Below are 20,308 nucleotides of genomic sequence, written 5' to 3' on the forward strand. Positions count from 1 at the left end.
TTTTCTCAGATAACCACAATTTCTCTGGTTTTCCATTTCTGAAGCAACTAAAACAGCCCGATTCTTTATTTTTGGACTAATTTCGGCTCTTGAAAATGGCTCAAGTCTGAATCTTTCAGCTTGGAAGGAGGTAAAGTTTTCTTTTAAGAATTGTTCTTTACCAGTGATGAGAGGCGGGGAGAGCTTCGAAATTGAGAGAGGAGATCAAACTTCGATGGTTTAACCCATTACTGTTTATACACTTTAAAGCCCATATACCCATTAATACTGAACATATACGGTTTATGGGACTTTGAATCGTTATTAACACATTCTAATTTTTTTTTTTTTGGAGGAAAAGAAGATTACAAACAGAAACCTCTAGAACAACCCGACCTAAACTTGTCAAAATTAAAAGCAGAAAGAGCAGTAAGAGGGAGCTTGTTGGACCAAGTGATCGGCGTGTTGGAGGAGTGCCCAAGACCGGCAATAACACATTCTAAATTGTTATTATTTATTAACAAAGTTTACATTTTTTAAGATATTTTTTAATAATTTTATTTTGAAGATGAAATAATTTGAATTGTTATTCGAGAGCATATTATAGTTGAGACTTGAGAGTTTCTCCGAAAAACTCTGAGCTGAGAATATCGAAACCTAAAGGTTTCGAGTAGCAAGGCGGTGTCCTTTCCAACTGTCCTGATGGGGAAGGCCGTGGCGGCCATCGGAGCAATGATGGGCAGGGGTTGTTTCTTTGCAGGCTCAGATCAGGCTGGCGTGGGTGGGGGAGATGAAGGGTTAAGGCTTTTGGCGTTGGGCCTTCGCCTCTTGCGCTAGGCCTAGGGCTAGATCGTTTCCCCTTCTCTCCCTCATGTGGGTTGGGCTGTGTCTGGGCCTTTCAGGGGTATCCTGCTCTTAATCCTATACAGTTGCTAAGTTGAAGCTGCTTGCTGGATTGATGAGTGGAGATGTACACCAGATAGGTCTTAGGAGTCAAGACAGTTGCTTTGATTTAGGGTTGTATAGGAGTAGGGATTTCCTTTATTTTCGCATTTTCTTTCTTGCATTTTCTTTTTAAATTTTAGGTTTTAGGAGGCTCTGATTCTTCGAAGTTTAGTCTTTTTAATAATTGAGCATTGATATGTAATAAGAGGGGTCTTCAGACCTCTCAAGCTTGAACGAGTGAGGTCGTATGATTTATATCAATGGATTGTCTTCCGTTGCCCTAAAAAATGATAATAATAGTTGAGAAATGGATTTAGTAGTTCACTCCTATAATCAAATCATATAATTCAAAATTTCCTAACTTGTATGTTACTCGTTAGATGTGACATTTTAGATGTACTTTATTAGCACAAAGGTACGTTATATAACATTACTAATCATGGAATATGAATAGCTATTGCAAATTACCAAGTTGGTATGTTCAAAATCATGGAATACATAGTTGTTATTCGTCAAAATCCCATTTTGTTTTTCATTTTTTTGATAAGACCATTTTGTTTTTCATTAGTTTAAGTCTATTATGAATGTTCATGGCCTGTAGGGAACCGAAGTAAGACAAAGTTTCGATTTTATTTTTTATCGCAAGGCAGCAAAGCCATGATCTTCTGGAAAGAGCTTAGGTATAGAAATACTAAGAAAATCCACGCTCTTCCATACGCAGCAAGATTTTGAGATTTTCTAACTACCAAAAGCCAGCTACAGAAAGAGCAAATAACGAAACCCAAACAACACGGAATATCATATTTATGACAAACTATTTACAGTATACAAATTCGATCACACACGCATACCAGACCAAAATAGAACAAGCAGGCTGAAGGCTATTTCTGCCAGAATGGAGTGGATTTAGACTTGGTCTTGCGCAGGCTGATTCATCTTCTGTGATTTTTCTACCATTCTGACCATAGCAGGTATTTCAAAAGCCCCAACGGCGGCAGGCAATTCACCTGGAGCATCACCTGATGAAGCAATGGCGGCTTTGGCTTTGCCACCTCCAAAGCCCCCCCTAGGGGCAACCATGCGACAACACGCAAATCCTGTGTCACCCCTAGCTGTGGCCCTTTGCAACATATGGGAACTGAGTCCTGAGAGAGCGTAAGCACGCCCAGTTCGTTTATACAACTTCATACTTGCCATTCTATCCATCATTTCTCTAAGCTCAGTTTCAAACAAATTACTGTGAAAATCCCCTGCTTGGGCTGCTGTTGATGTTGAGAGAATTTCTTTCCGTTGAGCCAAAAGAGCCTGTGCACCCTCCAGATTTCCAATCTCAGCCAACCTTTGTGCCTCAGCTATAGCTTCAGCCACCAATATTCTGTTCCGCTGCCGATCAACCTCCAAAGAAACTGTCTTTTCAGCAGGGGAACAAACCTCAGGTCTCAGTATCTCTATTTTCTCACCTTGCACCTCCATCAACTCATTTGAAGCTAGATCTTTGTACATGCATAACACCTCTAACAATGACGTCTTAGTATGTGGAGCTGACGATTCTGGAACTGTTAGGTAGACCAGAAATTGTTTTTCCTCTTCAGCATACATATTTCCAACATGAACAACACCTTGCTGACCCTCAGTAGAAATCTCATTCACATGTCTCCCTGATGGTATTGCTAAAATCTTCACCCCAGGTGACGCTGACCTTACTGTTAGGCGAACTTCCTGAGCCACAACACTGAGAAGACCCCCAATACACAGAGCAAAGGAGTCTTGTATCATTTCAACTGATTCAATGAACGAAAAGGTGCCACCTGACACATCAGATATAGCATGCATAATGTTGGGATCATGATCGTAGCCAAATCCAAATGTGTGGACTGGGGTTTCCTGTTGCATGTCGCTAGAACGAATCGAATCAGGCAACTGGTTCAACAGTCGGTTTGCAGTTGTATTGTATGTATCTTTGCCATCAGATAAGAGGATGATGCTGGAAACTGGGTTTCTTTCCCTTCGATCTTCAAGGACCTTAGTTCCTTTCTTGAGTCCTTCTGCAATGTTAGTTGCACCACCTGCTCTAAGAGACTCAATGGCTAGGATGGCACTTTCACGACCATCAACGGACATTCTCTGGAGAGGAAAGACTCTTCTAGAACCTGATGAGAACGAAACAATAGAAAGTCTATCCGAAGGCCCCAAGTTTTCTATGACAAATGTGACAGCTTGCTTGAGAAGGGAAATCTTTGTGCCTTGCATGCTGCCACTTACGTCTAGAACTGTTACAAGGTCAATGGGCGTACGACCATGACCTTCAGAATCATTAAGGGGTGGTGCACAAATGCTGACAAGGACAGGAAAATTTGAGCTTAACTGTGCCGCAGAGATAGCAGGGGACTCTGTATGAGTCTTAAGTGTTATTTTCTGGGGGACAAGGGATTGAATAGGTGAGGTTGACGATTGGAGGGGTTCATCATCAGAGAAGGTAGGTGGCTCAGGAGGGTACTCGGGTTCCTGCATGGATGGGTACTGATACCAACGGGGTTGCTGCTGCGATGGGAATGGGATGTGAGGAGGGATCGCAGCCGAGTTATTGTTTTGAGGAGGAGGAACTTGGAAAGGCACATTATCCTTATTCCACTTTGCTCGGCAGATGGGGCAGCAAAGATTTCCATGCTGGACATTGTTGGCTATACAAGGGTAGTGGAAACAGTGTGAGCACTCAGCAGTGAAGATGGCTTGGCCTTGCTCTGTTGTCAGGCTACTCCTGCAAATGCCGCAATTGTTCTGTATACGAAAACAACAATTTAAAACAATAATCAGTCAGTCAGCAGATGACCAGACCAGTAAGACTTGCTCAAAAACAAAAATCAATAAGTTGTTCACATATATATTTGGTTAGTTTTCTCAGGAATAACAAAAAAGAAAAGGCTTTATCAACTACATTGAATGAAGAAACGAACTTTTTGACATCCCTACAACAACAAAGGAATATTACCACACAAATAATTAGTCTTAATTCAGTCAAGATTCAAAAGTCATAACCAAAACAAAGTACTGTTTACAAAATGTTTACTAATATATACAAGACATAAGCATGTCTCAAAAGAACAAAATCTCAAATGAACTAAATATGGCTAGAAGGTAGTATAAAGAAGGTAGAGCGGTATAGAATCGTGTTGTCAACTGAAAAACAAACCAATATAGATATAAAAGGGGATTTCTTGTGTGCCTCATCCCAAAAGATGAAAAAGCCTTGCGATACTAGTACGTTTTAGTCTACCAACTCCAGCATATTTCTCATAATTAAAAAACTTCGACCCAAAAAATCACAAAATTACTGACTTGATCAGATGCAGCCTCAGACGAATTCATGTTTGGAGTGAATGAGTGATCAAACAAGTCTTCAAACACCAAACACCAGAAGAGAGAACAAGGGCTATGTGATTGATTATCAGCTAAAATTTTCAGAACAAAGAAAACTTCAGCCGCCTCAAAGTGTACTGTACCAATTCTTTGAAGAAATGAGCCTTTATATAAGAGACCAGGTAGCCTTTGGGTTTCCTTCACCCCCAAGATATGATCATTTCCCATAGAAATAATCTCCCATTAAAATAAGAATGTAAAATATAATAATCAACCGATTGGGAATTCTCATCTATACACATGTAAACCGAAAGAGACATTCTTAGTCTTTGCGAGAAATCCAGAGCATATGAACTGTAAATAAAACACAAGGGTAAAGTATCCTGGTCAAAATGAACATTAGTATATTGCCTCCAAGTGTTTCACAGCTGAAACCTCAGCGGCAGCAAAATGAAGATATGATATATGATACAAACAACGACGGAAAAATTGATCAATCATATTCACATATACATATATTTTATGTATGAATCAGACAAATGATTTTCCAAAGCAAAAACAAAGTGCTCAGTCCTGACTAACTGATAACTGATAAGTGATAAAACTGACTTTGGAGCGGCGAGAGCTTCGAAACTGAGACTCATCGGAGTTGGATGAACCCACTTACCCACTACTGCTTCTAATCTTCTGTACTTGAAACCCATCTACCCATTAGTATTCGTTATATTGGATCGAACCTTGAAGCCCATATACCACCAGTTCACTATTTTTTATTTTTTCTTTTGGCAAGAACTTCACTAATTCTTTGATTTTACCAATTAAAAGAGGAAATGGATTGGGTTTTAGCTGTTTACCCCGATAATCCGATTACAATCCAAATTCGCAAACTTTTGCTTGCTAGATATGACGTTTTAGGCTTAGTACTAGGCCTCATCATTTAGCCTTTCGGCCCTAAGCCCGCCCGGCCCGTAGGGCCGAAGCCCGACCCGGCCCTTGCATTAGGGCGGGCCGGCCCTACCCTTTCTCAAATAGGGTAGGGTAAGGGTCATGCAAATGAAGCCCGGCCCTACCCTACGGCTCGGCCCGTTTGAGCCCGTTAGGGCCAAGCCCTGCCCGACCCTTTAAACCCGCCCAATTAAGTCCTAATAATTTTCTATTTTTTAAATATGTTTCTCTTTAGTCTATAACATACAACTTAATTATCTCTTTTTTGTAATTGATTTCCTAAGCTTTATTTTCTTTAATTTTTGTTTCCTTTGTTAAACAACAATTAATTTTGGGAGATTTAGAGAGATAGTTAATTGAATATAACCATCTTAACTAATATTTATAAATGTTATAACTTATAAGTTAATTCCAATATATATATATATTAAATATGATCAACAAAAAACAATGAGTCTTGTATTACATATATAACCATTGAGCCACATTTTGAGATAAAAAATAAAAATAATATATTTCTTTTTGTTAAACAAATTAAGGCCCTTTTAGGCCCATTTCGGCCTTATTCGGAAGGTCGGCCCGACCCGGCCATTTCGGCCTTAGTGGCTCGGGCCTTTCGGGCGGGTAAGGGTTAGCATATTTAAGCCTCGACCCTAAATTTTGTTGACTTTGACTAGGCCCGGCCCATGATGACCCTTACTTAGTACGTTTTAATTATAATTTTCTATCACATATAAGTATATAACTACTATTACTAAAGTTTGAAAAATGTTGAGTGTACATACATTTCCTTTTTTTTATTTTTTTTTATTAAATAATGATTTTATTCATACTTTTGGACAATACATCCCAAGGGCTATAGTGGCCTCAAATATGAGAGCCACACCCCTACAATCCACTAGACTTTTCTGCCATTACAATATCAATAAGCCATGGAGACCCAACTTCTTTCCAAAATCATCAAAAACTGCACCCTCCATACTCAGATCACTATCCTCACAGTTGATTGCCATGATAACATTCAATGCATCTGACTCCACTTCTATCATAGTAAAACCTTCCATAATGCAAAATCGCAGCCCAAAAAGAACGGCCAGAGCCTCACTAGCATGAACAAACAATCCCCCATGTAGAGTATGCTCCACTGCTCCTTTTAAGTTTCCTTGGTCATCTCGCACCACCACTCCCATACCCACTTTACCATTCTTATGGTCACATGCTGCATCGACATTGAGTTTAAGGCAACCACTTCTTGGTGGCTTCCACCTCTCAGTTGTCCCACCTTGAAGAGAGGAAGCTGACCTGGAACTCACTTTGCAAAAGTTACTCATCCACTCACCAGCTTGGATAATATATGTTCACCAGAAGAAACTGTTTCACCAAATCTACAAGCATTCATATTCTTCCAAATCATCCATGCTATCACTCCAAACAAGGCCTGCTCATAAGAAGACGCCATATTGGTAACATGGTCAAAGAGTCCAATAAAACTTGGTTCATTCCAATGCTTATATACCTTCGCAAGAAAGCTATATTTCCAAACCTACTTCGCATATTTGCACTCCCACAGACAGTGCATCATGCTTTCCTGCATAGCTCCACACCTGCAACACTTATCCTCTACCTTCATATGCCTCTTTTTCAAATTATAGGTACACGGAAGGAAATCATGGAAAGCTCTCCACAGAAAAATCTTCACCTTGGGAGCGACCTGTAACTTCCACAACTTGTCCCAAACTATCACACCCTTGCCCCCATCCGCGCTGCTTCCCGGACTCCCACTCCCCTTGTTTTGCAACTCCATAGCCAACCAAGCCCCTGACTTCATTGAATAAATGCCATTCTTCCCATAATGCCACATAATTGAGTCAGGCTGCCTTGGACCCGCCAATGGAATAGAGAGAATAGTTTCAGCTTCGTGGGGAAGAAAGAGAGATTGAATAAGTGGTACATTCCACATACCACACTGATCAAGCAACTCACTGACTTTCATGTCATGCTTACCCGATCTAGGAGAGACCACCTTGAAGCTCCACGGTACCGGAACCCATTTATCCTGCTTCCACACCTTAATACTTTCCCCATTCCCCACTCTCCATCTCAAGCCCTGACACAGTAAATCCCGACCCCAAAGTAAGCTACTCCAGACCATGGAATCTCCACTACTAGCTCTTGCACCTACCCAATTCACATCCGGGAAATACTTTGCTTGTAATACCCGGTGAACCAGAGAATCCGGGTTGGTGGCAATACGCCACACTATTTTCGCTAACAAAGCCTGATTAAATCCTTGAACATCCCAGAACCCCAAACCACCTCTCTTTTTACTCTTACACAACAAGCCCCAGCTTCCCCAATGAATACTTCTCTTCCCTTTGCCATCACCCCACCAGTATTTCGAGACTTTGGATTGAATTGAGCGACACACACCTTTTGGCAATCTGAAGACATTCATAGCATATGTTGGGATTGCCTGTGCAACAGCCTTCACCAAAACCAACTTTCCAGCCTTCGATAGAAACTTGCTTTGCCACCCACACATGTGTTCATCCAATCTATCACTTATTCTCTTGAACATCTGTTTTTTGCTTTTACCTGCCACCGTAGGAAGTCCAAGATATCTTTCATGGAAAGGAACACACGAAACTCCTAAGAAATCTTGAATGTTTTGCTGCATCTCAGTTGAAACTCCAAGACCAAATGAGATAGCTGACTTCTGAAAATTGATCCGCTGTCCTGCTGCTCTCTCATAGAGTAATAAACATTGCTTCATAGAAGTCACTTCCTCCATATTGGCATTAGAAAAAATGAGACTATCATCTGCAAAAAGTAGATGGGAGATGTCCGGTGCTCCAGGTCCAGTTCTAACTCCAGTAATTATACCTTCCTGCCCAGCCTTATGTAATAAAGTAGACAAACCCTCTGAGCAGATTAGGAAAAGAAAGGGTGAGAGCAGATCCCCTTGTCGCAGCCCTTGAGTAGGCACGAAGTTTCCCATCGGCTGTCCTTGCCAAAGAATTGAAAACCTCACTGAGCAGACACACCTCATAATCAGATTCACCCATTGCACTTCGAAACCCAGCTTCAACATCATCTTTTCCAGGAAGCTTCATTCTACTCTATCAATGCTTTGCTAATGTCAAGCTTGAGCACGAGCTTAGGTTCCTCCGTCCTTTTGTTTGCTCTAATAGTGTGTACCATCTCGAAAGCCGAAATAATGTTGTCATGGATCTGCCTGCCTTTGACAAAAGCACTCTGATAAGGAGAAATAATCTTTGGCAGCACAACTTTCAGCCTGTTCACAGTAGTTTTGGAGATCAGCTTGTACACCACATTACATAAACTTATTGGCCTGTAATTTGTAACACTACAGGGAGTTTCCAACTTGGGAATAAGAGCAATGAGTGTGTGGTTCAGCAAGGACACCTCTGCACCATCATTGAGAACACTCAGACAAAAATCAGTAATATCATCCCCCAACGTACTCCAATATTCCTGATAAAATAATGCAGATAAGCCATCTATCCCCGGGGATTTGTTTGGAGCCATTTGCTTTAAAGCTTGTTCAACTTCCACTCTGCTAAATGGTGCAGTAAGGAACTCATTCATCTCCACGGTCACCACTCCCGGTACCTCATCTAGAATCAAGTCTTCATGAGCACTTCCTTTAGAAGTAAACAAAGACTGAAAGTACTCCTCAAATGCATCCTGAATACCTCCAATCTCCTCATGCCACTGTCCCCTTACGTCACTAACCCCTGAAATGGCATTCCTCCAGCCTCTTGCCCTAGCATAGTTATGAAAGAACTTAGTATTATTATCTCCATCTTTTAACCACTCAACCTGTGATCTTTGTCTCCAAATCTCATCATTAAAGGTAACATACTGCGACAACTCATGTTTTAGCCTCCTTCGCTTTCTCTGGTTCTCGCCATCCGGGTCATCAAAAGGAAGCTTCTCAAGTTCCCCCCTCAAATTATAGTTCACGATCATGATAAAATCAATAATATTTTAAATCCTTCTTGATAATGTACATGATCGAAACATTTAGTGATCAATTTGTTTTTTTTGTTTTTTTGTTGTTGATATCATTATGAACATTTCACATATCCGTGACAAATGATTATGTTTGTTTGCATATATATATATATATATATATATATATATATATATATATATTTGAAATGAGGCTGTGCGGCTGCCCTCAAGTCTTGATTAATGAAACTGCAGAATGCAGGGGGGGCATAAAGCCTGAACCCCATATTTTGATTATGTTTGTTTGCATATTTTGAATGGCTAAATATTTACTATGGGCAAAACTAATTTTTTGCGAACTAACCTTTAAAAAGTAGGTGAAAACTAAACCGGTTATGAAAATCTCAAGTCAAATCAGTTCTATACATGGAGTCATGAACACTAGTAGAAGATGGAGTCCGACAGGAGTCAATGGTAGATCTATGAACTGGTTACCGAGGCTATAGCCCAAGTATCTTTTCTGAAAAATAAACATTTTATATCTAAAAATCATTTGTTTTAAGTTTTTGGTGCCTTAGCAGTATTCATTTAATAATTTCTACCCCACCAGAGGAAATTATAACATGATCCTGCAGGATCATGGTAGGATCATGGTACGCGTGATAATTCGGGTTAATGCTATTGATTCACATGACTTATAGTTATTTCTTTTTAGTCTCTTAATATTGGTCGTCGTAACTGAAGCGTAGAAAGGCAATCTTTCCAAAATTGAAATTCAACCTTGCATTTTCTATCTGTCGCAACTATTTGCCCATAAACACAACCCATGAGATTATGTGCACTTATAACGGCAACGGCGACTATCACCGCAAACATGATAACCCTCTGTCACCGCAAACAAAATACAAGTTGAGGAGCCTGCTTAGTTCGATCTCATGTTCTCAATCTTGTGAAAACTATAACAGGAATAAAACAATATATATACTAGCTAGTAGCTATTGCAACTTACAAGTTAGTATGTGTTGTAAATTATTATGGATATATCATGTAAATTATTGTATATTAGAAGATGCTTTCCTCTTTCCTAGTTTTAGGGGATCCATGTTTTAAGGAGGACTTTAAGGGTCCTTGTTTTATGGAGGATTTTAGGCTATATGTTCCTTGCCTTCCACTATATATGTAATCCATTTCTCATCCATGGATGATAGAGAAAACAGAAAATACTACACTCCCTCTCTGCATCAAAACTCTCTCTCTCTCTCTCTCAAGTTCTTTGAAGCAAAACTCTCTCCATTTTCTGAAACATTTCCATTTTACAACACGTTATCAGCACGAATAGCTCTAGGATTCGGATTGCAGATTGACAAGAGAAGAGGTGAATAACTCTTGGGTTGCAGAGAAGAGGTAGTTCATCATTCAATCAACATCAGTCTACAAGCTCTACAACCAAGTAGGTTTTTCCAAACAAAAACCAATTTCGCTGTTTCATTTTACCTTCTGATGTCTGTGTTCCAGTATTTATTTAAAATAGTAATTCAACTCCAAAATTCACCAAATTTTGTATGCTGGAGTCCTTATATGTTTAGTACATCTCTGTAAATTTTCATATTTTTCTGGGTAGTTTTGCTTAGTGTTTCAGTTCGTTTTTTGACTGTTGTTCAGTAGGAACTGCAGTCACAGTTTATGACTTTTGTTGAAGCATCTAGTTTAACTTAATCCTCTATGAGAGACACTTATTTCTCTTGCATTATAATTGGCATGATTGAAAAAAAAGGGAAAGAAAGAGGAAAATCAATAGCTTTTAATTTAGCTATCAATTCATGTATATTGTGACGAATATCTATATATACTTGTTTGGACTTTGTGATAATGATACATCTTTCCTTCATTATTTATTATGATAATGTTTTGTGGTGTTACCTGCTCATATTAAATTTAAATATTTTACCCGCTTAAATTCTTTGCATTAAGAATATATATGTGAGGAATGTAGGTACTTAATGAACCGGAAGTTCACACATAAACATTGAACCAAAAAATTCATACATAAATATTGAACCAGAAGTTCACATGTATCATAAAAGGAACTTGAAGTTTCCTTCACAAATTCACTATACATGTTTAATCCGATTTTTAGTATCATGTTATGGAACCTGAAGTTCTTATTGATTGCTTATGGAAGTTATTACCCATAGCACTAACTATTGTCCTTTAAATCCTTGTAGAGAATGTCAAATCTCAACAAGCTTGACTTTGTCGCTTTGGAAGTTTCCGGAAGGAACTATCTCAAGTGGACCCAAGATGTCAAGCTTCATCTGACTGCAAATAAGATGAGATCAACGATTATTGCTGACAACATCACCCCTGAAGACATGAAGGCAAGGGCTATGATTTTCATCAGGAAACATATGGAAGAAGCACTCAAGGTGGAATATTTAGCTGAAGAGGACCCACGATCTCTTTGGGTCGCTCTAGAAGAGCGATTCAACCATCAAAGAGCCATCTACTTGCCGGAAGCAAGACACGATTGGCAGAACATACGCTTCCAGGATTTCAAGACTGTCAATGAGTATAACTCTGAAATCTGCCGGATTCGGTCACTCCTAAAATTCTGTGGAGAAGAGCTCACAGAAGCTGACCTACTGGAGAAAACTTTCTCCACCTTCCCTCCTTCCTGTATGGTCCTGCAGCAACAATACAGGGAAAGAAACTTTGCTAGATTCTCTGAATTAATCACCATCCTGTTGCTCGCTGAAAAGAACAACAACCTACTTTTGAGGAATGATCAAGCAAGGCCTACCGGTACTAGAGCAATTCCTTTGCCTGAAGCAAATATTATTGCCCATCACGAAAATAATCGTGGAAGGAGGAACCGGGGCCGTGGAAGGGGAAGAAGGTCTGAACGTCCAAGGCATGGACGAAGAAATGGACCCAGAAATGGCCCATATGACCGCGACCACCCAGGCAATGGCCCAAGGGGTCGAGGAGGACGTGGACAAGGCCCACGTGGTGGAAACCGAAATGCCCAAGTCCGACAGGCTCAAATTAGAGAGAACCCTGGTCCGGCCCGTCGCCCTCAAAATCAGCATAATCTATGTTATAGATGTGGAGGCACTGACCATTGGTCCCGCACCTGTCGTGCAACAGATGAAGAGATAGGAGAGTATCACGCCAGACGCGGAACTCAAGAGGCCAACCTTGTGGAAGAGTCAGTCCCTATGGATACCACCTTGGAGATTACTGATTTCCAAGCAGCTATGGATACCACCTTGGAGATTACTGATTTCCCTATGGATACCACCTTGGAAATTACTGATTTCCAAGCAGCTAATGGATACATCGAGGATTGAAAACTCGAGGACATGGACATAATAGGCACTTGTGCCATATCTATGTTATTGTTATGAATAATGCTTTCTATTTTTCAGTTTATCTTTGGTGATCTTTGGAATATTAGTTTTGCATAATTTTGTTATGTTTGGATGTTTAATTCAATAAAATTATTTATTTTCATACATGTGATCCATTGAATTAAATATATGAATAGGCATGTCTTGTGGAGAAATTTGTTGTCTGGCTGATAGTGCTACTACGCACACCATACTCCAAGATAGGAAGTTTTTTTTAAACTTATTGCCTACTCATACCTCTGTGACAACTATATCAGGACAATCCAACCTGATAGAGGGCCATGGCAAAGCCCAATTTATGTTGTCCAATGGTACTGAATTTACCATTAATGAGGCCCTATACTCTCCACGTTCCAGAAGAACGTTATTGAGTTTTAAGGATATTCGAGCCAATGGTTATCACGTTGAAACCACTGAGGAAAAAGGAGTGGAATATCTTTGCATAACCTCCAATTTGTATGGCCGGAAGCGGACATTGGAGAAGCTAAAATGCCTCTCGAGTGGTCTCTACATGGCTACCATTAGATCGATTGAGGCGAATCACATAACCAGCCAGAAGCTAACCAATTCGAGCAACTACTTGCTTTGGCATGACCGTTTGGGACACCCAGGTCAAAGTATGATGCGCCGTATCCTAAATTCATCCCACGGGCATCCCCTTACCAATAAGGATCTTGTGTACAGTAACACATTATGCCAAGCTTGCTCATTGGGAAAATTAAATATAAGACCATCATATGCAAAGACTGAAAAAGACTCCAACCTTTTTCTACAACGGATACAAGGGGATATATGTGGACCTATCCAACCACCATGCGGACCATTTAAATATTTCATGGTTTTGGTTGATGCATCGACAAGGTGGTCACATGTTACACTATTGTCCACAAGAAATGCTGCTTTTGCTAAACTCCTTGCCCAGATCATTAAATTAAGGGCTCACCACCCGGATTATCCAATCAAGTCCATAAGACTTGATAATGCCGGAGAGTTTATATCAAAATCTTTTGATGATTATTGCATGTCCCTCGGGATTAATGTTGAGCATCCAGTTCCCTATGTTCACACCCAGAATGGTCTCGCAGAAGCGTTCATTAAAAGATTACAAATGATCGCACGGACCTTGGTAATGCGCACCAAGCTTCCAGTATCTGCGTGGGGCTATGCAATTTTGCATGCAGCCATGTTGGTCCGACTAAGGCCCATTGCCACCCAACCTTATTCCGCGTTACAGTTGGTGACTGGGTACGAACCTGATGTTTCGCACTTACGTGTATTTGGGTGTGTAGTTTTTGTGCCAATTGCGCCGCCACAACGTATAAAAATGGGTCCTCAACGAAGGATGGGCATATATGTCGGTTATGAATCCCCATCCATTATACGCTTTTTAGAGCCCTTGACAGGCGATCTCTTTACCGCTAGATTCGCGGATTGTCACTTTGATGAGACAGTCTTCCCGCCGTTAGGGGGAGATAAGAACGTTACCGTTCCTGATGAACGACGTGAATTGACGTGGAATGTCCCCACTATGTCTCATCTTGATCCCCGAACCGCACAATGCGATAATGAAGTGCGAAGAATTCTAGATCTACAGAGTGTAGCCCAAAATATGCCAGACGCTTTCTCTGATCTAGCTAAAGTGACGAGATCACATATACCTGCTGCAAATGTGCCTGCAAGAATAGATGTCCCTGTAGGACGCGTTGTCCCGGATGGACGAGGTACGACCATGGCGGCTAACCAGTCACATGTCCCTGCCCAGAAGCGAGGTAGACCACTAGGTTCGAAGGATTCCTATCCCCGGAAGAGGGTAAAACCAGCACAAACGAATCCACTAGACATCGCGATCTCAACTGATCCATCTCACGAGATAATTCCAGATTATGGGTCCGTCCTAGAAGAGACAACGTTGGGGGACGCTCCAACGTTTGAACCCACTCTCGAGAATAGAGAAATCTCGATAAATTATGCATGCTTAAGTGAGATTTGGAATCGAAATGAGATTATCATCGATGATATATTTGTATTCGCAGTAGCTACTGAAATTATAACTAGCGATGATGTCGAACCTCGCTCTGTTGATGAATGTCAACGTAGAGACGACTGGCCAAAATGGAAAGAAGCAATCCAGGTCGAAATAGATTCCTTGACAAAGAGAAAAGTGTTCGGACCTGTCGTTCCCACACCTCACCATGTTAAACCTGTAGGATTTAAATGGGTATTTGTAAGGAAGCGTAATGAGGAAAACGAGATTGTAAGATACAAGGCTCGTCTAGTGGCGCAAGGATTCTCTCAACGCCCTGGGATTGATTACGATGAGACATATTCTCCTGTAATGGATGTTATAACGTTCCGCTACCTCATCAGTTTGGCAATTTCCGAAAAACTGAATATGCAGCTAATGGATGTGGTCACAGCTTATCTCTATGGGGATCTTGATACAGAGATATACATGAAAGTTCCTGAAGGACTTAAGATACCCGATACAAATAGTTCTAGACCACGGAACACCCTCTCCATTCGTTTGAGGCGTTCACTTTATGGATTGAAACAATCTGGACGGATGTGGTACAACCGTCTAAGTGAATATTTGATTGGGATGGGATATGTAAACAATGAACTATGCCCATGCGTGTTTATTAAGAAAACAAGTTCTGGATTTGTAATTGTGGCAGTTTATGTCGATGACATGAATCTGATTGGTACTCCTGAAGAGATCAAAGAAACCGCCAAGCACCTGAAGTCTGAATTCGAAATGAAAGATCTTGGGAGAACGAATTACTGCCTCGGCCTGGAGCTTGAGCACCGTGCTGATGGGATTCTGCTTCATCAATCAAACTACATCCAGAAGATGTTAAGACGCTTTAATGAGGATAAAGCGAAACCTTCAAGCACACCCATGGTCATCCGAAGTCTAGATCCTAAGAAAGATCCGTTTCGTCCCGCAGATAATAACGAAGAGATATTGGCACCAGAAGTCCCATATCTAAGTGCAATAGGCGCATTATTGTACTTGACTCAATGCACTAGACCAGACATTTCATTTTCTGTGAACTTGTTAGCTAGATATAGCTCTGCACCAACACGCCGCCACTGGAATGGTATAAAAGATATTTTTCGTTATCTTAGAGGTACGATTGATATGGGCTTATTTTATCCCTATGCATCAAGAAATGGATCAAACCCCCTTGATCCTCAGAATGATGCTCGCCTTGTTGGATATGCTGATGCAGGCTATCTATCAGACCCACACAAGGCACGTTCCCAAACTGGTTATGTCTTTACCATTGGGAATACGGCAATTTCTTGGAGGTCTACAAAACAGACCCTTGTTGCTACCTCTTCGAATCATGCTGAGATTCTAGCTCTTCACGAAGCAGTACATGAATGTATATGGTTGAGAGCCATCACAAAGCATGTTCAAAGCACATGTGGACTGCATTCCACCACTGATGAACCAACCACTATCCATGAGGATAATGCTGCTTGCATCGAGCAAATGAAGACAGGTTTCATCAAAGGAGACAACACAAAACATATTGCACCAAAGTTTTTCTTCAATCAGCAACAACAGGAGCATCAGAAGATTGAGGTCAAGCAGATTCGATCTGAAGACAATCGTGCAGACCTCTTCACTAAGTCACTACCAAAATCTACATTCCAGAAGCATGTACAAGGTATTGGTCTACGTAAATTATCTGAATTACCTAACATGTAATTTTCAGGAGGAGTTGAATCAGGGGGAGTATCCAGAAGCATACCCACTTGACCATCGTGTACTCTTTTGTCCTTCGTCCAGGGTTATTTTGTCCCACTGGGTTTTATTACCTGGCAAGGTTTTAACGAGGCACATTTTTAGTATGGTCGCTCCATCCTGAAGATGTTTTTGATTCAACATATATGCATTTGCTCATCTTTTCCCTTCGACCACGGGTTTTTCCCACTGGGTTTACCGGGCAAGGTTTTGGTGTAGCAACTCTAAATGCATCCCTCTCGTAGACATGCTACTTACTTCTGATGCTGATAAGAAGACTCCACTTATCTCCGAAGCTGTGATATTACTACTTTACACTCATGCGCGTTGTGCTCTTTTTCTCCTTCGACCAAGGTTGTTTTTTCCCACAGGGTTTTTATTACTTGGCAAGGTTTTTGACGAGACAACTTAAAAGCGCACAGCCTAGGCAACACTATTGACATGAAATATCCAAGGGGGAGTGTTGTAAATTATTATGGATATATCATGTAAATTATTGTATATTAGAAGATGCTTTCCTCTTTCCTAGTTTTAGGGGATCCATGTTTTAAGGAGGACTTTAAGGGTCCTTGTTTTATGGAGGATTTTAGGCTATATGTTCCTTGCCTTCCACTATATATGTAATCCATTTCTCATCCATGGATGATAGAGAAAACAGAAAATACTACACTCCCTCTCTGCATCAAAACTCTCTCTCTCTCTCTCTCTCAAGTTCTTTGAAGCAAAACTCTCTCCATTTTCTGAAACATTTCCATTTTACAACAGTATGTTCAAAATCATGGAATATATTAGTTTTTATTTCGTTAAAACTTTACTTCATTATGTCGTGGCGGAATCATTAGTTGTTATTTGTCATATTGCCATCTTGTTTTTCACAAAAGTCTATGCCTCAGGGAACCATGCTTTCTAGTTTGTATTTTATTTTTTGAGAAAAGAGTCGGACCCTTTCTGAACAATATTTTACCATATATCCATGTGTCTTATAGCTTCAGTGGGAAGCAGTATCTCTACTTGCATATAAGTCTATCGATGGATTGTCTGAATGGTTATCAGTTTATCACTCATCGAACGGGAAATGCTATAAGAATAAAACGAGAAGTTAAACTATCTCAATCAGAATCTAATAGCAAACTTCTAGTAATATAATGATAATATTAATAATCCCAATGAATTAAATCTTTCAAAGGCAGGAAAACAAAATTAAAATCATGGTTGTTTAAACCATTCTCGGGGATTGAGGGTGGGACTTGTTCCCTACATCGTTTGCCTCCGAAGAGCTAATATCGCCTAATCCCTTATTCAAACAAAAAAAAAAAAAAACCGTTGAACTAACAACCAGCCAGAAGGCTACTGCTGTCACAAATATTACTAATGCCAAAACGAACTCAACCTTAGACTTAATTAGATCGATTCCTCTTCTGTGATATCTGTACCATTCTAACCATGGCGGGTGTTTCAAAAGCACCAACAGCGTCAGCACACTCATCAGCTTCGTCTTCGTCACCGTATAACAAAGCATCATTTAACAGCCTACTTTTGGTGTGACCCCCGGAGGCACCACGACCACCGCCACCACGACCACCGCCACCACGACCACGACCACCTCCACCTCCACCACAACCCCTGGCACCAAAACGGTGACCCTTGGCGCCTCCCTTGGCAGCTTTAAAACCCGCAGCGAGACATGAGCCTCTAGCGTTACCCCTAGCTGAAGCCCTCTGCCATGAATGGGAACTCATTCCTGCATAAGCGTAAGCACGCCCTGCGTCTTCGTACAACTCCCTACTCCCCATCTTGTCCATGACTTCTCTGAGCTCAATTTCAAATGAATGGCTGAGATTATCCCCAGCTTGGGCTGCTGCTGATGTTAAGAGAGTTTCTCTTCGTTGAGTCAAAACCTCGCGTGCACCCTCCAGATTTCCCATTTCAGCCAACCTCTGAGCCTCTCCAATAGCATCGGCCACCAAAAGTCTATTCCTCTGCCGATCAACCTCCAAAGACACTGCCAATTCTGCAGAAGAACAAGACCCTGGTCTCGAAATCTCTACTCTTTCACCTTGGACCTGGATCAACTCATCCGAAGCTAGATCTTTGTATGCGCATGACACGTCTAACAATGATGTTTTGGTGTCTGAAGCTGAGGATGGTGGAACTAAGAGATACACCAGAAATTGTTTCACCTCTTCTGCATACATATTTCCTACATTAACAACACCTTGCTTACCCTCATCCGAAATCTCATTCACATGTCTCCCCGATGGAATTGATACAATCTTCACCCCACTTGAAGCTGACCTTACTGTGAGGCGAACTTCCTGAGCCACAACACTGAGAAGACCACCAATGCACAAAGCAAAACCATCTTGTATCATGCCAACCGATTCAATGTACGAAAAGGTACCCCTTGATGCAACAGATATAGCATGCATGGTTTTTGGATCATGGTCATTGCCAAACCCAAATGTGTGGACTGGAATTTCCTGTTGCATGTCGCTAGAAGAAGGCAAATTATTCAACATTTCGCTTTGGCTTGAACAGTTATCTTGGCCATCAGATAAGAGGATGATGCTAGCAACTGAGTTCTTTTCCCTTCGTTCTTCAAGTATCTGAGCTCCTATCTTGAGGCCTGCCGCAATATTGGTCATGTAATCTGTTCTAAGAGAGTCGACGGCTCGGATGGCATCTCCACGGCCTTCAACAGACATTCTTCTGAGGGGAAATACTCTTCTAGCAGTTGTTGAGAATGTAACTATCGAGAGTCTGTCTGAAGACCCCAAGTTTTCTATCACAAATTTGACAGCTTGCTTGACAAGTTCAAGTTTTTTTCCTTCCATGCTGCAACTTACGTCCAGAACTATAACAAGGTCAATCGGTGTACGGCCTTCGCCATCAGGATCTTGAAGAGGTGGTGCCCGAATGCTGACAAGAACAGGAAATTGTGGGCGTGATTCGGCAGCACAGATAGCAGAGGTCTCTGTCTGAGTCTTGAATGTCACCTGCTGGGAGCCAGAAGCTTGAGTGGGTGAGGTGGAGGGGAGAGGTTCATCGTCAGCGAAGGCTTTAGCTGGTCCTGACCAAGAAGGCTCTAGCCTCCGAACTAGGTCGTTTTGTTGTGGAGGGGGAACTCGGTAAAACTGCAAAAACAAAAATCCAAAAGCTGTTCAGATATATATTTGGACGGAGTGGACAGTTTTCTGAAGTAATGACTTCATCAATCAACCAGATTGAATTCATGAATAAAAACCTTTTTTTTTTTATTCATGTGAAATGCTTCCTAGGCTTCCTAGGCCCAAGATAAACCCCTTTGGGGTATGTGAAATGCTCCAACTGTGCATTGCAGCACAGTGCCTGACCACTTTGACAGCTTCGGGGTTCGAACCTAGGTTGGGGAGCACACCCAACTAGGCAAGAACCACTAGGCCACTTGCAGTGGTTATAAATAAAAACTTTGCCACAAAGGAACTTAGATATGTGATCTAATAAACGTAGTATAAAAGAAAACCTTTACCAGTCTTAATTCACTTGAAATTTGAAACCTTTACCAGTCTTAATTCATATATATACTTAGGTCGACAGACTTTCATATGTCAGATTCATACACCGCAATACCAAATACAAATTTTTCAAAAGACCAAAAACAAACTATAAAAATATGAAAATATTGTCTAGTATAAAGACTTACAAACCTCACAAAACTACTATATTTATCGGTCTATAAAATCAAAGTTCACTAATTCTCATACAGATTAAAAAATGTCACACAATTGAAGTTCACAATCTTCGGGAAGGAAGATTGTATATGTTCTCCTTTACCACCCCAGAAACAAAAACCTAAAACGAGCTAGATTTTGAACAGTACGAAATTATATATTGACCAAAAATCACCTAATTTCCTTACTTGATCATCAGATGCAGCCTCAGACGAGGCATCAGAGGACTTCAT

At 40.9% G+C, this 20,308-nt stretch overlaps 3 protein-coding genes across 3 annotated transcripts; 1 reads left to right on the top strand and 2 right to left on the bottom strand.

Moving 5' to 3' along the window:
• Positions 1 to 1,797: 1,797 nt before the first annotated feature.
• On the bottom strand, positions 1,798 to 4,526 carry LOC133732643 (E3 ubiquitin-protein ligase WAV3-like). The gene is made up of 2 exons (XM_062160230.1): positions 4,261 to 4,526; positions 1,798 to 3,702 (listed from the first exon to the last, which is right to left on the bottom strand). Exons 1-2 carry the CDS (start codon positions 4,507 to 4,509, stop codon positions 1,831 to 1,833), a joined length of 2,121 nt encoding a protein of 706 aa, XP_062016214.1. The 5' UTR covers positions 4,510 to 4,526; the 3' UTR covers positions 1,798 to 1,830.
• A 6,903-nt stretch (positions 4,527 to 11,429) lies between these two features.
• LOC133731177 (uncharacterized) lies at positions 11,430 to 12,551 on the top strand. Its single transcript, XM_062158614.1, has one exon. It carries the CDS (start codon positions 11,430 to 11,432, stop codon positions 12,549 to 12,551), a length of 1,122 nt encoding a protein of 373 aa, XP_062014598.1.
• Positions 12,552 to 17,422: 4,871 nt separating this feature from the next.
• LOC133731178 (E3 ubiquitin-protein ligase WAV3-like) lies at positions 17,423 to 20,308 on the bottom strand. Its single transcript, XM_062158615.1, has 3 exons — positions 20,264 to 20,308; positions 17,799 to 19,499; positions 17,423 to 17,443 (listed from the first exon to the last, which is right to left on the bottom strand). Exons 1-3 carry the CDS (start codon positions 20,306 to 20,308, stop codon positions 17,423 to 17,425), a joined length of 1,767 nt encoding a protein of 588 aa, XP_062014599.1.

This window comes from Rosa rugosa, chromosome 2, assembly GCF_958449725.1.
Source record: "Rosa rugosa chromosome 2, drRosRugo1.1, whole genome shotgun sequence".
Taxonomy (NCBI): domain Eukaryota; kingdom Viridiplantae; phylum Streptophyta; class Magnoliopsida; order Rosales; family Rosaceae; genus Rosa; species Rosa rugosa.

Excerpts from the sequence above, each read along its gene's own strand:
- LOC133732643 (XM_062160230.1), bottom strand. The coding sequence starts at position 4,509 with ATGGGAAATGATCATATCTTGGGGGTGAAGGAAACCCAAAGGCTACCT. Across the intron at positions 3,703-4,260 it reads CTGAGGCTGCATCTGATCAA|AACAATTGCGGCATTTGCAG; the intron begins GTCAGTAATTTT and ends TTTCGTATACAG.
- LOC133731177 (XM_062158614.1), top strand. The coding sequence starts at position 11,430 with ATGTCAAATCTCAACAAGCTTGACTTTGTCGCTTTGGAAGTTTCCGGA.
- LOC133731178 (XM_062158615.1), bottom strand. The coding sequence starts at position 20,308 with ATGAAGTCCTCTGATGCCTCGTCTGAGGCTGCATCTGATGATCAA. Across the intron at positions 19,500-20,263 it reads AGGCTGCATCTGATGATCAA|TTTTACCGAGTTCCCCCTCC; the intron begins GTAAGGAAATTA and ends TTGTTTTTGCAG. Across the intron at positions 17,444-17,798 it reads CACCCGCCATGGTTAGAATG|CATTTCCCGTTCGATGAGTG; the intron begins GTACAGATATCA and ends TTATTCTTATAG.